A 12665-nucleotide genomic window follows, 5' to 3' on the forward strand; every position below is an offset into this window, starting at 1 on the left:
TAGTCTATAGTCTAGTCTATAGTCTAGTCTATAGTCTAGTCTATAGTCTAGTCTATAGTCTAGTCTATAGTCAAGTCTATAGTCTAGTCTATAGTCTATTCTATAGTCAAGTCTATAGTCTAGTCTATATCTATCTATAGCCTTTTAGAATTTTTATTAACTGCAATAAAAATACAAGTTGAAAGACAAACATAACACACCAACCAAGTGTTGAAAAGTAAGCAAGTATATAATAGATATTAAAAGGCGGATATTGAATTCTTATCAGAAATTGATTAAAAATGTAACAGACACACAGAACTCGAAACACATTTCTTAATTAAACACAAAACAACAAAATTCCCTTAAATTGAACTTAAGAAATAACATGATTGAGATTCCTTAAAACATAGGAAATTCGATCACCAACTTACCACAATTTACTAAAACATGATGCAAAGGCATATCTTTTGATAATTCCTTTGATGACTCTTCGAGGGCTTGGCCAATTTTATAGTGTGTTTGTTTTTTAATGCGTTTATCGCGTTCTTGTAAGTCGGCTGAACCGCCGCTGCTGCTACTGTTGGGCACAGTAGGCAATTTTCGCACCATTTTATCCAAGACATCGCGATATTTTTCCACTTGTTTTTCGATGGTTTCTAATTCAAAATCCTTGCGATCTGGCTTATTAGATCTGCAAGGAAAGGAGAACAAATTACATGATTAGATCGACAACACCCTAAAAAGTCTTTGTGTTGTAGTGTATCGCAAAAAAATCAACTAAATGTTGCATTATTACAGAGACACATTCCGACACAACAAGCTGTTATGTGCGGCCGTGTAACCTTTTTCGCAGACATTATAGCCGTCTCCAATAAGAGTAGCTTACACAAAAAAAACAAAAACAAACATACTAGATAATTGTAAAATAACAATTTTACCTTGAAAGATTTTCAGCTGCTATTTTAATTTTGGTAAATTGTTTTTTCATATTGAATCCTTCTTAAAACACACAAAAACTTGTTTCTTTAATTTATGTAATCTATTTTTTTTCTTGCACTTTTTTTAAATTCTTTTTTATTTCTTTAAATATTCCATAAAATTATTAATAATTTTTATTATATTTTTTTTTAAATTAATTTTTTTGTTAAACAAAAACACACTCACGAAAATTAGTCATTCTTTGATAATACAAGACGAACGTATAAAAATGCAAATGACAGTTGTCACAATACAAATAAAAAAATATTCGCACTTTCTGCTAGATGTTCAGTGTGTGCTAGTAGGAACAACTCTGTTCGCTTTGTCTTCCTATACTGAACATACTGCTTGAGAATTGTGACAGCTTTGCTACAAACTGTCATGTATTTTTTTGTGTTTTTCTTTATATTTTGTTTTGATTTCGTTTCGTTTGCTATTGAATACACGTGTTGTGGTAGTAGTTTATTAAAAATTAAATTTTTGTTTAATAATATTTAAAAATTATTAATTAAAATGACCATACAAATAGATAAAAAACATTTACTAACGTTTATGCGTTCGGAAAATGAAAAAATTATGGATTTACTATTGACTTTCAACGTGCCAGACTCAATAGAAGGTAAGTGCAGGGAATGTATGGATTCTTGTGGGAGCAAACTCGACAATTTTCTCAAGAATGTACTTTATAACATTGGAACTGTTTCTCCAACAACAACCAGAAGGCGCAACTCCACATAATTAACTGCATAAATACACAAATTTTATTAACAAAAGTATTTTCTGTTTTTGTTTCTTCGAATTTCAGATACCGATTGCGATGCTTACCTACTGACCACCAGTAAAACAGTCTCAAAATCAATGCCTGCCAAACAGAATTCATCTTCTATTGATGAACTGCAAGATCGTTTAAATACCATTAAAAATAAAATGAAAACGAAAAAGGGGCCGATTTCGGAAAAGGCACGCAAGAAAAAAGAGGAGAAAAAACTAAAGAAAAATAAAGAATTCAAAAAAGTACTCGTTACCGCTGCTAAATCCATGAAAAATGAACAAGCCAAACACTCTAATACCAACCAAGAAGACGAAATTGAAAATAAAAAAGATATTAAACCTGTCATACCCAAACCAGTGTTCAATGAAGAAGGAAAAATAGTGTTCTCTAAGTTCGATTTTGCCCAGAAGAAAAAGAATTCTCATCAAAATCCCCGTGAGATTTTGAAGAAAATCAAAGAAACCGATAAGAAAATTAATGAACTAAAAGAAATGGGTGAAACCGAAAAGGCGTTGGAAATGAAAAATGAAATTGCCTGGAAAAAGGCTTTCGATAAGGTGGATGGTAAAAAGGTTAAGGATGATCCTAAACTATTATACAAGGCCATTAAAAAACGTAAAGTGGAAAATAAAAAGTCCAAGAAACAATGGATTGATCGCAAGAAGAAGGTCGAGCAGGATATTTCTTCAAGACAGAAGAAACGCAATGAAAATATTAATAAACGTATTAAGGATAAACAAACTAGAAAACTTAAGAGAGCCTCGAAAAAGGGCAGAATTATACCTGGTTTTTAATAAAGTTTTAGATTTTTTAAGAATTGGATGTTTCTTTGTTTTTTTTTGAGCGGAAAGGCGTCTTAATCTTAAATTGTATTATAATTTAACAGAATTCTTTGCCGAGTGTGAGAGTAATAGGCTAGAAGAAGGAATACACTTTAAACTGGACTTAAGCTATAAAGTAGACAAATACATTGAAGGCTATAAACGTATTAATTTAGATTATACTAACTATCAAATAGGAGTCTCAACTAGCTAGAATTTAGACCTTTATTTTCTGCATAATGATCAGAGTCCCCAAATATGTAGAAGACTTTAATTTAAGTGTAATTTACTAACAAAATCTTGACCTCCATAACGTTCTTGTGTTTATCGATTAAGAAAAAACATAAAGATAGACACGCAAATAAAGACAAACAAATTATACCTTTATTTCTCAAATAATACAACGAATTTCAATTATATACTCTATTATTTTAAGTAAAGAAACTGTGCTTAAATTTTCCAAACATTAGGAAGAAATACATTCAAAAGATAAACTTAAAAATAACAACACTGTGCCCACACTGAACATACCAAAAACTGTCATGACATTTCTGTTTTTTTAAAGAAAATAGCAAAAGAAGAAAAGAAATGACAAAAATTTAAGCAGAAAATCACACAAAATAAAAAAAGCACTAGAAAAAGCAAGAAGAAAAGAAAAGATTGAATATTTTTATATATTATTTTGACAAAAAAGTGCTTAAAAAATTGCGTATTTAAATAAAAAAATTAATTTAATTTTCCATTTTTTTCCAAAGAAAAGCACTACTACACAAAGACAACGAAAACAAAGGAAAAATAAATAAACAAATTTGACGTGTAAAAGTAAACTCATTTATATTATTTGTGGCGATAGGAAAAATTAAATTGTGTTAGAAAAGCAAATTGTGTGTTAATTTTTTTTTTAAGAAATTGTAACTAAATCCAAAAGATAACAGAGCTGCTGGTTGTTCCGGTCTGATTATGAGTGTTGTACGCCACATTGTGTTGCTGTCCCAGCTGCCGAAAGCTGGAATCCATTACTACTGGTTAAGAGGTAAGTTTTCATTTTCTTTGGTTAAAGTTAAGGAAAAGTGGCAAGAATTTCATAATAGGCCAATTTTTCGTGCTTCTTTGTGTATTTAAATTTGTGAAACAGCACGTATATTGTAAAAAAAGAGAGCGCAATTGTTTAATTTGTTAAAAAAATTGTGTTTATTTTTTTACGTTGTTTTTTTTTATTGAAATTTAACAATTTTTTAGGGTTTTATTTAGATAGGTACTTTGTTAATTTTGAAAGCAAACAAATTATGCAAAATACAAATAAACAATTTTAAATGAATCATTTTATTTAAAAACATATATTTTCCTTGGAATTTATTTTTTTAGTAAATTTTTATTAATTCTAATTAATTCCTTACTTTCCTTCTAACAAATTAATTTTTCCTCCCCTTTGCTTTCATACTAACATGATCAAGGTCATTTTTATCACTCGATTCAATTTTCAATCACTGTCTATAGTATTTATTGTCTAGTTTTATTGTTGTTGTTTTCAATTAATTTATTTCTTTATTGCTATTTGTTGTTTACCACTTGTTTTTATTTATAATAAAACCTTTAACAATATATATTTAAAAGACATATAGCATTTAAAGCCTAGAATTTGTTTAATGTTCATATAAAAACATGTTTTTATTATTTTTTATTAAACCCGATCGGTTTGTCTGTCTGTCTTTCATTTCGTCTGTGTTTGGTAATGTTAAGGTTATTGTACCAATTTTGTTAAATTATTTATACATATTTCATCATTTTATTTTATAAGTCAAGTTTTTTTAAGGTTTATTTTGTTTAAGTACGCCTGCATAGATCGCAGCAGTTAGTTGTTGTTGCTAAAAAGACAAGCTTCAACTTCCTATTGTATTAATTAATTGTATAATCTACATGTAGCGACATCAACATTAGCAGTAATAATAATGAAAGCTATTAATTGAAATACAATTGGAACTACAACCACAATGAATTTATAAATATTTTAAAACCTTTATTTAAGATGGATGCTTCTTCTTCTCTCTTAGAATTCACTGTTTATTTTTAATATTATTATGTTTAAAAATAAAATATTTAAGATTTTTTATTAAAATAAGTACATTATGGTCGAATATGGTCGCTTGCTGCTTTCGGTTTCAATTGTAATCATAGACTCAAACCGTAGATTACTGTTATTTAAAAGTAGTAGTTAATGTAAGAAATGATTGTCGAGGAGTATGTTCAGTGTTTACAAAAATGGAAATTAATGTTAGCGGTAAAAATGTAGGATGAAGTAAATAAATGTTTTGACTAAGACTTAAATTAAAAATTTTACAATGATTTATGATAAAAAAAAAACAATGAATATGTTAAAAAAACAGTTCGATCCAGCTTTAGTTTAGTCTATAGTCTAGTCAAATCACAATCAATGCTGCCATCTTGGTATTTAAAGTGCAAAAATTTCATTGAAATGGAATGTAGCACTTTGATTTAAAGAAAAATTGCTTTTATTTTATTTGATTTTCCACACAAAAATTTAATATTTTAGCATTTTTTGTATTAATTTGCACATTTTTTCATAAAAAGATCTGGTAACATTTATCAAAATATATTTTATAGTGTAGAAGTATGTTCAGTGTGTAAGAGTAGAAATGAGATTACATGTCTAACGGTAATTTTTAAAGATTGTTAGCAAAAACTAACCATTTTCATCTATTCTCCACAGGCCTTTGCTGTTCCAATCATCATACACAAGCTGGATGTTTAGCTGCATTGACAACGCGTTGCCTACACTTGGCAACTAGTCCAAAAATTGACATAACTCTCTCGCATGCAGCAGCTGGTGCTAGTGGGGGAGGTGCAGCTGGCTCGGGAACGGGTTCAGTTGGTAGTGGCGGCAGTGGTGGCAGTGCTCCGACATCAGGCTCATCCTCCGGCAGTTCTGGTGAACCACCAAATGATAAAAATTTCCTATCATGTCCCAAATGCGGTAGTCCCTGTACACAAGTAGAAACCTTTGTCAGTTCGACACGCTTCGTTAAGTGTGCCAAATGTAATCATTTCTTTGTGGTACTCTCCGAAGTGGACACGAAGCGCAGTGTTAAAGATGAACCGAAAAATCAACGTAAACCTCCACCACCACCACAAAAAATCATGGAATATCTCGATAAACATGTAGTGGGTCAAGATTTCGCTAAAAAGGTATTATCGGTGGCCGTCTACAATCACTATAAACGTATACACCACAATCTACCACAATTGAGTCCGCAACAGCAGCAACAAATGTCACAGGCCAACTCGAATATGATGAATGATCCCATGGGCACACGCAATGATTTATTGCACATAACCGGCATAGGTCATACCATGGCCAATTCTCCTGGCACTGAATTGCCACCCAAACAGTCTCAAAGTCATCATCATGGTCACGATTCGGGTTCGGAAATTTTGGAAAAACAAAATTATGAAATAAAGCTAGAGAAGAGTAATATCATAATGTTGGGTCCCACCGGTTCGGGTAAAACTCTAATAGCTCAAACAATAGCCAAATGTTTGGATGTACCTTTTGCCATCTGTGATTGTACCACCCTAACACAAGCCGGTTATGTGGGCGAAGATATCGAGAGTGTGATTTCAAAGTTATTGCAAGATGCTAATTACAAGTAATTAACATTGAATATAGAATTTCTTTGAATAATAATATGTATCATTATTCTTCTTTTGTTTGTTTGTCGATTTTAGTGTGGAACGTGCTCAAACTGGTATTGTTTTCTTAGATGAAGTAGATAAAATCGGTGCTGTACCCGGTATACATCAATTGAGAGATGTAGGAGGTGAGGGTGTACAACAGGGTATGTTAAAAATGCTCGAAGGTACTATTGTCAATGTACCCGAACGTAATTCACCGCGTAAATTGCGTGGCGAAACTGTACAAGTAGACACTACGAATATTTTGTTTGTGGCCTCGGGTGCTTATACCGGCTTGGATCGTCTTATAGCCAGAAGGTTAAATGAAAAGGTTTGTTGTTGAATTTTCATTTTGAATGTTCATTATGTATTTTGTTTTTATATATTTAAGTATTTGGGTTTTGGTGCTCCCACATCTGGTGCTTCTGGACGTCGTGCTGCTCAATCTGCCGCCAGCCCCATGGACAATGATCAAGAAGAACGTGATAAATGTTTGACAAAAGTACAAGCTCGTGATCTCGTTGAATTTGGCATGATACCGGTTAGTTTTAACATATAATTTCTTTTATATGTATTACCAAGTTTTAAATAAATTTTCTTGTAGGAATTCGTTGGACGTTTTCCCGTTATTGTGCCCTTCCATAGCCTTAATGTTAATATGCTGGTGCGCATTTTAACCGAACCGAAAAATGCTTTAATACCTCAGTATAAGGCTTTAATTGGTTTAGATCATGTTGATCTAACTTTTACCGAAAATGCCATCAAAGCCATTGCCAAATTGGCCATGGAAAGACAAACGGGTGCCAGAGGTTTACGTTCAATTATGGTAAGTTTATAAAAGATTTTTTTTTATATTTTTATAAATTAACATTTGTTGTTATTTCATAGGAACAACTTTTACTTGATCCCATGTTTGAGGTACCCGGTTCCGATATCAAGACTGTTCATATAACATCATCCTGTGTTAAGGGCAAATCCGAGCCTATTTATATACGTAATGAAGAATCAACAAACACAGAGACTACTAGCGATGATACAGAGGATAGTGAAACAGCTAAAGTTCGTGTTACGCAATAAGTTCTTAATACTTGTCTTCTTCTTCTTCTCTTTCCTTTTTCTCAACCGCAAAAACATTAACTACTTGGCTCCCTCCACACTACAACTATATTGATTGCCCGCTCCTCTTCCAACTCTAAATTTGTCGAAATTTGTTTGTATTTAATTGTTTACTTATAAATAGTTTAATTCTTAAGAGTTTTATGTTAAAAAAAAAATTAAATAGTTTTCTTTTAAACATTTCTGTTGTTTATGGAGCAAAAGTTTTTAGTTTATCTCTTAGAGAGACTTTTAAAGAAAACTTTTTCTACTCCTCTCCTCTGTGAACTCTCTGTGTTTTAAAACAAACAAACAACATCTTTAGGAAATATTCAAAACTTAACTGAAAGGAAAATTAACGCAGTTTTTAGTTATAAATATAAAAAAATTGTAATATTTTGTTAGATAATCAAGAGAAAAAAACTAAAATTTTAAGCAAACTTAAGGAAAACAACAAAACCTACAAAAAAACTTTAAACGAAAATATGTGAAAAAAAACAGTAAAACATAAAGAAAATGTTTATTATTAAACTATATTTTAAAGATTTAATTACTATAATGTATATTTTAGTTGTAAATTAATTATTTTTTTGGAAATTTAAACGAAACAAAAAAAGAATAAAAAAATTAAAAAAAAAATCTAAACAAAAAATTGAAGTTTTTCTTTAACGGACCAAATGGTTTATCTCTTTATTCTTAATAGATTTCGAATCTTGTTTATATAAATAAAAACACTCTTAAAAAACTTTCTTTGGTTTGTTTTTCTTTATTTTTAGTTTTTTTTTAATATATATGCTTTTAAATAATTGTTTTTTATTTAATAAAAATAATTTTATTTTATAAATAATTTCCAAAAAAAATTTCGTTTTAAACTTAAATAAAAAGGGAATTTTACAGGTTTGGTTTCAGTAATTCAAAAACTTAAAAGGAAAATAAAAAAATCATAAAAAAATTAAATAACAAATTAATTTTAAAAAGGTATTTAACTAAAATTCCAACTAAATAATATTTTCTTTTAAAATATTTTTGCTTTAACAACAAAATTAAGAAGTTTGTTACAAAAAAAATCCATTTTTGAACTATAAATACTAAGAGCAAAAAAAAAAAAAAAATAATATAGTTGTTTTTTTTTAATTAAAAAGGTATAAAAATTTCTTTATAATAAATATATTAAAATATATAATTAGGAGGGCACTTAAGGGGCTGTAATCACTCATTTTCTTCGGTTATTAATAGTTCATATTCTTGGGCAGCAAAACGATCCCAGTCGCTGGCCTAAAAACATAATTAGATGTTTTTTGTTAAATTCTTTTTAATATATTTATCGCCTTAAAATACTTACATATTCATCTCTTTGTGAGGCAAATGGATCACGCTGTTCATGATCTAAATATTTTTCCAAATTGAAAAATGTATCAAAGAATACATGTGTCATTTTGCAATTCTTTAAGTCACTTAAAGTGACTGCATCTCGACGTTTTGGTTTTATCATGTCTAACATCTGTAAGGAAAGAAATGTTATACAACTTTCTAGTTCAGTTGTAGTTCAGTTCTAGTTCAGTTGTAGTTCAGTTCTAGTTCAGTTCTAGTTCAGTTCTAGTTCAGTTCTAGTTCAGTTCTACTTCAGTTCTAGTTCAGTTCTAGTTCAGTTCTAGTTCAGTTCTAGTTCAGTTCTAGTTCAGTTCTAGTTCAGTTCTAGTTCAGTTCTAGTTCAGTTCTAGTTCAGTTCTAGTTCAGTTCTAGTTCAGTTCTAGTTCAGTTCTAGTTCAGTTCTAGTTCAGTTCTAGTTCAGTTCTAGTTCAGTTCTAGTTCAGTTCTAGTTCAGTTCTAGTTCTAGTTCAGTTCAAGTTCAGTACTAGTTCAGAACTAATTCTGTTCTAGTTAAGTTCTAGTTCAGTTCTAGTTCAGTTCTTGTTCAGTTCTAGTTCAGTTCTAGTTTAGTTTTAGTTCAGTTCTAGTTCAGTTCTAGTTCAGTTCTAGTTCAGTTCTAGTTCAGTTCTAGTTCAGTTCTAGTTCAGTTCTAGTTCAGTTCTAGTTCAGTTCTAGTTCAGTTCTAGTTCAGTTCTAGTTCAGTTCTAGTTCAGTTCTAGTTCAGTTCTAGTTCAGTTCTAGTTCAGTTCTAGTTCAGTTCTAGTTCAGTTCTAGTTCAAGTTCAGTTCAGTTCAAGTTCAGTTCTAGTTCAGTTCTAGTTCAGTTCTTGTTCAGTTCTAGTTCAGTTCTAGTTCTTAGTTTAGTTATAGTTTAGTTACAGTTAAGTTCTAGTTCAGTTCTAATTCAGTTCTAATTCTTTTCTTGTTCAGTTCTAGTTCAGTTCAAGTTCAGTTCTAGCTCAGTTCTAGTTCCGTTCTATTTCAGTTCTAGTTCTGTTCAAGTTCTGTTCTAGTTCTGTTCTAGTGATTTTCTAGTTCTATTTTTGTTCTGTTGTAGTTCTGTTCTAGTTCCCTTCTAGTTCTGTTCTGTTCAGTTCTATTTGTGTTCTGTTCACTTGTTTCTACAATTCTCACCTGACACAGACAATCCTCAAATGGTAACGATTCAATGCCAATTGATTCCATACGCTGTTGTTGTTCCTCATAAAAATATTCCAACTCGTACATAGACAACAGACCATCACCATCAATATCCATACAACGGAACCAATACTCAATAGCGGTAGGTGTGCGTTTATCCTCTTCAGACAATAGAAACCAAACAAAGTCTGTATAGGACATTTTGGGTTCATCATCAGGATGTTTTTTATTATCCGAACGTGTCACACAACCCGAAAATATGCGTTCAACAATACGTGTAGACAGAGCATGATCACTATGACGCGCCAAATCGTCTTGATTTATAAGCAAATCATGATCTTTATCCAATTCCCAAAATTTACAATAGATCACATAGAAATGTTCATAACTGAAAAAGGCCATGATCTGATTGATGTCATCCTCTTCCTCCAGCAGGGTAATAATCTTAAATTAGTAATGAAAATTAAAAAAAAAATCAGGAAAATTTTTTGCTAACAGATTTTTTTTACCAACCTCTAATAAATCCGATTTTTTCAATTCAGATATAGAAATTTTACCCGACCAACTGCGATTAACCGAATAGAATATTCGTGCTATAACGGTGTGTACATATCTGGAATGAAATTCGGTGGCCTCTTTGAGAAACGCCAAACCCGGATGTGTATCAACAACGTCTTGCACTAAGGGAGCTAAATCTTCGGGCAGTATATAGGAACGCATACGTTGACCACGCGATAAAATGTACACAAAACGAGAGGCATCATCATGGCAATAGACATTCATTCTAAAAAAATTTACATATTTTTTATAGTTTTAGAGTTGTTGTTTTCAAAACTTACTGTTTCCAAAATTCCACAAATCTTTGCCGTTCCACCAGACCCGAATTGTGTTGCTGACAAAATACCATTACCGGCATGCGCCAGTAAAACGGTAGACCACAGATTTTCAATATACGCGGCAATTCATCTTTCGTTACCTGATTATTGGGAAATGTATCGAAAGCTGAAAGAATACCACGTAAAGTACGCTCCAGAGCAATTGTTGGTTGGGGTTTGCCATGAGGAAAATAAAATCTGTGGAAGAGTCGAATATATTCATAAAGCAATCGAAATATTTTTTCTTCTGTGAGAATACGGCTGTTTACCTTGGTATATAAACACTTTTGGTATTTTTCAACTCCCTTTGTATTGAGTTCTGTTCGGCTGGCGGTGGGGGCGTGGCATGTAATTTTACCTTAAAAGAGATACAAATTAAAAATATTAGAGTTGTATTATAAGAAATTTTAAAATGAATTTTTCTTAAAGAAATAGGAATAGATTAACGGAACGAATAAATTTACTCCAATTTCAGATCTAATTCCGTTCGGTTTTAGTTCTTGTTCAGTTCTAGTTCAATTATAGTTCAGTTCTAGTTCAGTTCTAGTTCTAGTTCAGTTCTAGTTCTAGTTCAGTTCTAGTTTAGTTCTAGTTCAGTTCTAGTTTAGTTCTAGTTCAGTTCTAGTTCAGTTCTAGTTCAGTTCTAGTTCAGTTCTAGTTCAGTTCTAGTTCAGTTCTAGTTCAGTTCTAGTTCAGTTCTAGTTCAGTTCTAGTTCAATTTTAGTTCAGTTCTAGTTCCAGTTCAAGGTTCTAATACAATAGAGGTTGCTGTATGGTTCTTGATCTTGAATATGAGAATTCATATGACATAAAAATAAAATTAATAAATTAATAAAAATGATGCTCCAAACACTGTCTAACAAAAAAAAAATACGCCATAAATTAATAAAAAATAAACCCACGCCTTTTTGTGATAAAATGTCTACACGTTGCTCTCCTTAAAAGAGATATTGTGCTTTTGAGGCAAAATACCACAGAGAAGAAAGAAAAATCACTTCAACAGTTTTAGGGTTTATTGACATATTAATGACGTTTCAGAAAGCAGGGGTGATGACAACAAACAAAAAATTGAAATGATGTCAAAATTTTTAAATAAATCGCTTAATAAAATGTTATTTTATTGAATAAAATCTGAATGTTATAAAATGTAATTTTATGAAAAACAAATAAGAAAAGAAAATTATTTTAAAATACTTGAGAAATGATTGAAAATTTAAAAAAAATTTTTTGTTGAAATCTTAATAAATTCCTTTACGAAATGGCTTTTTAATAAAAAAATTTTATAAAAAATTAATATAATGATTTTGAATGTTAAAATTATAAAAGAAAATTTATTATAAACGATTTAATTAATTGTTCAAAATTTTAGACAAAAAATTCAGACAAGAAGAAAAATTGTTAATAAAAACGAAAAAACAACGAAAACATGTATAAATAAATAATTTGTTGTATAAACTTTTATTTAAATAAATATTTTGTTTTTCTTTTTTGTTATTTTTATTTTATTTCAATTTTATTAAAAATACAGAAACACACACACACTTAAGCCAAAACAAATAAAAATAAACATGAAAACAGATAAAATTAATCACACACCCAAAATTGCAAAAATTTAAAAGAAAACTAAAGAAAATTAATTCGCATTTTATTTAAATACAAAACGAAAAAAATTTAAGAAATTTTAAAATTTTGTATTCTTAATTTCACTCTCATATTAGTTTGAACACCATTTCCATTGTGTCCTTTTAAAATTCAATACTTTGTTTTATTATATATCTTTAGTTTAGTTCTAGTTCAATTTCAGTTGAGTTCTAATTTAATTCCAGTTCAGTTTTAGTTCTGTTCTAGTTCTGTTCTGGTTCAGTTCTAGTTCAGTTCTAGTTCAGTTCTAGTTCAGTTCTAGTTCAGTTCTAGTTCAGTTCTAGTTCAGTTCTAGTTCAGT

The 12665-nt window shown here is 30.3% G+C and overlaps 4 protein-coding genes across 4 annotated transcripts in view; 2 read left to right on the plus strand and 2 right to left on the minus strand.

The window, feature by feature from the left end:
• Nucleotides 1–1194, minus strand: part of LOC111676526 (rho GTPase-activating protein 92B) — a 7729-nt gene extending 6535 nt beyond the window's left edge. Inside the window, exons 1-2 of the mRNA XM_023437486.2 lie at nucleotides 921–1194; nucleotides 414–673 (exon numbers count right to left, since the gene is read on the minus strand). Of these exons, the coding sequence (XP_023293254.2) occupies nucleotides 414–673; nucleotides 921–970 (310 nt within the window). The 5' untranslated portion in view covers nucleotides 971–1194. The remainder of the gene's footprint in view (nucleotides 1–413; nucleotides 674–920) is intronic.
• Nucleotides 1195–1361: 167 nt separating this feature from the next.
• Nucleotides 1362–2554, plus strand: LOC111676550 (surfeit locus protein 6 homolog). The gene is made up of 2 exons (XM_023437509.2): nucleotides 1362–1579; nucleotides 1766–2554. Exons 1-2 carry the CDS (start codon nucleotides 1474–1476, stop codon nucleotides 2524–2526), a joined length of 867 nt encoding a protein of 288 aa, XP_023293277.2. The 5' UTR covers nucleotides 1362–1473; the 3' UTR covers nucleotides 2527–2554.
• A 616-nt stretch (nucleotides 2555–3170) lies between these two features.
• Nucleotides 3171–7654, plus strand: LOC111676527 (ATP-dependent Clp protease ATP-binding subunit clpX-like, mitochondrial). The gene is made up of 6 exons (XM_023437487.2): nucleotides 3171–3586; nucleotides 5282–6218; nucleotides 6298–6574; nucleotides 6635–6784; nucleotides 6848–7069; nucleotides 7132–7654. The coding sequence occupies exons 1-6, from the start codon at nucleotides 3514–3516 to the stop codon at nucleotides 7318–7320; spliced, it is 1848 nt and encodes a 615-aa protein (XP_023293255.1). The 5' UTR covers nucleotides 3171–3513; the 3' UTR covers nucleotides 7321–7654.
• A 751-nt stretch (nucleotides 7655–8405) lies between these two features.
• The window catches only part of LOC111676557 (vacuolar segregation protein 7), a 9384-nt gene continuing 5124 nt past the window's right edge, over nucleotides 8406–12665 (minus strand). Inside the window, exons 3-8 of the mRNA XM_046949348.1 lie at nucleotides 10993–11081; nucleotides 10688–10921; nucleotides 10362–10632; nucleotides 9843–10292; nucleotides 8681–8839; nucleotides 8406–8613 (exon numbers count right to left, since the gene is read on the minus strand). Of these exons, the coding sequence (XP_046805304.1) occupies nucleotides 8548–8613; nucleotides 8681–8839; nucleotides 9843–10292; nucleotides 10362–10632; nucleotides 10688–10921; nucleotides 10993–11081 (1269 nt within the window). The 3' untranslated portion in view covers nucleotides 8406–8547. The remainder of the gene's footprint in view (nucleotides 8614–8680; nucleotides 8840–9842; nucleotides 10293–10361; nucleotides 10633–10687; nucleotides 10922–10992; nucleotides 11082–12665) is intronic.

Source organism: Lucilia cuprina, chromosome 4 (genome assembly GCF_022045245.1).
Source record: "Lucilia cuprina isolate Lc7/37 chromosome 4, ASM2204524v1, whole genome shotgun sequence".
In the NCBI taxonomy this organism is placed as follows: Eukaryota; Metazoa; Arthropoda; class Insecta; order Diptera; family Calliphoridae; genus Lucilia; species Lucilia cuprina.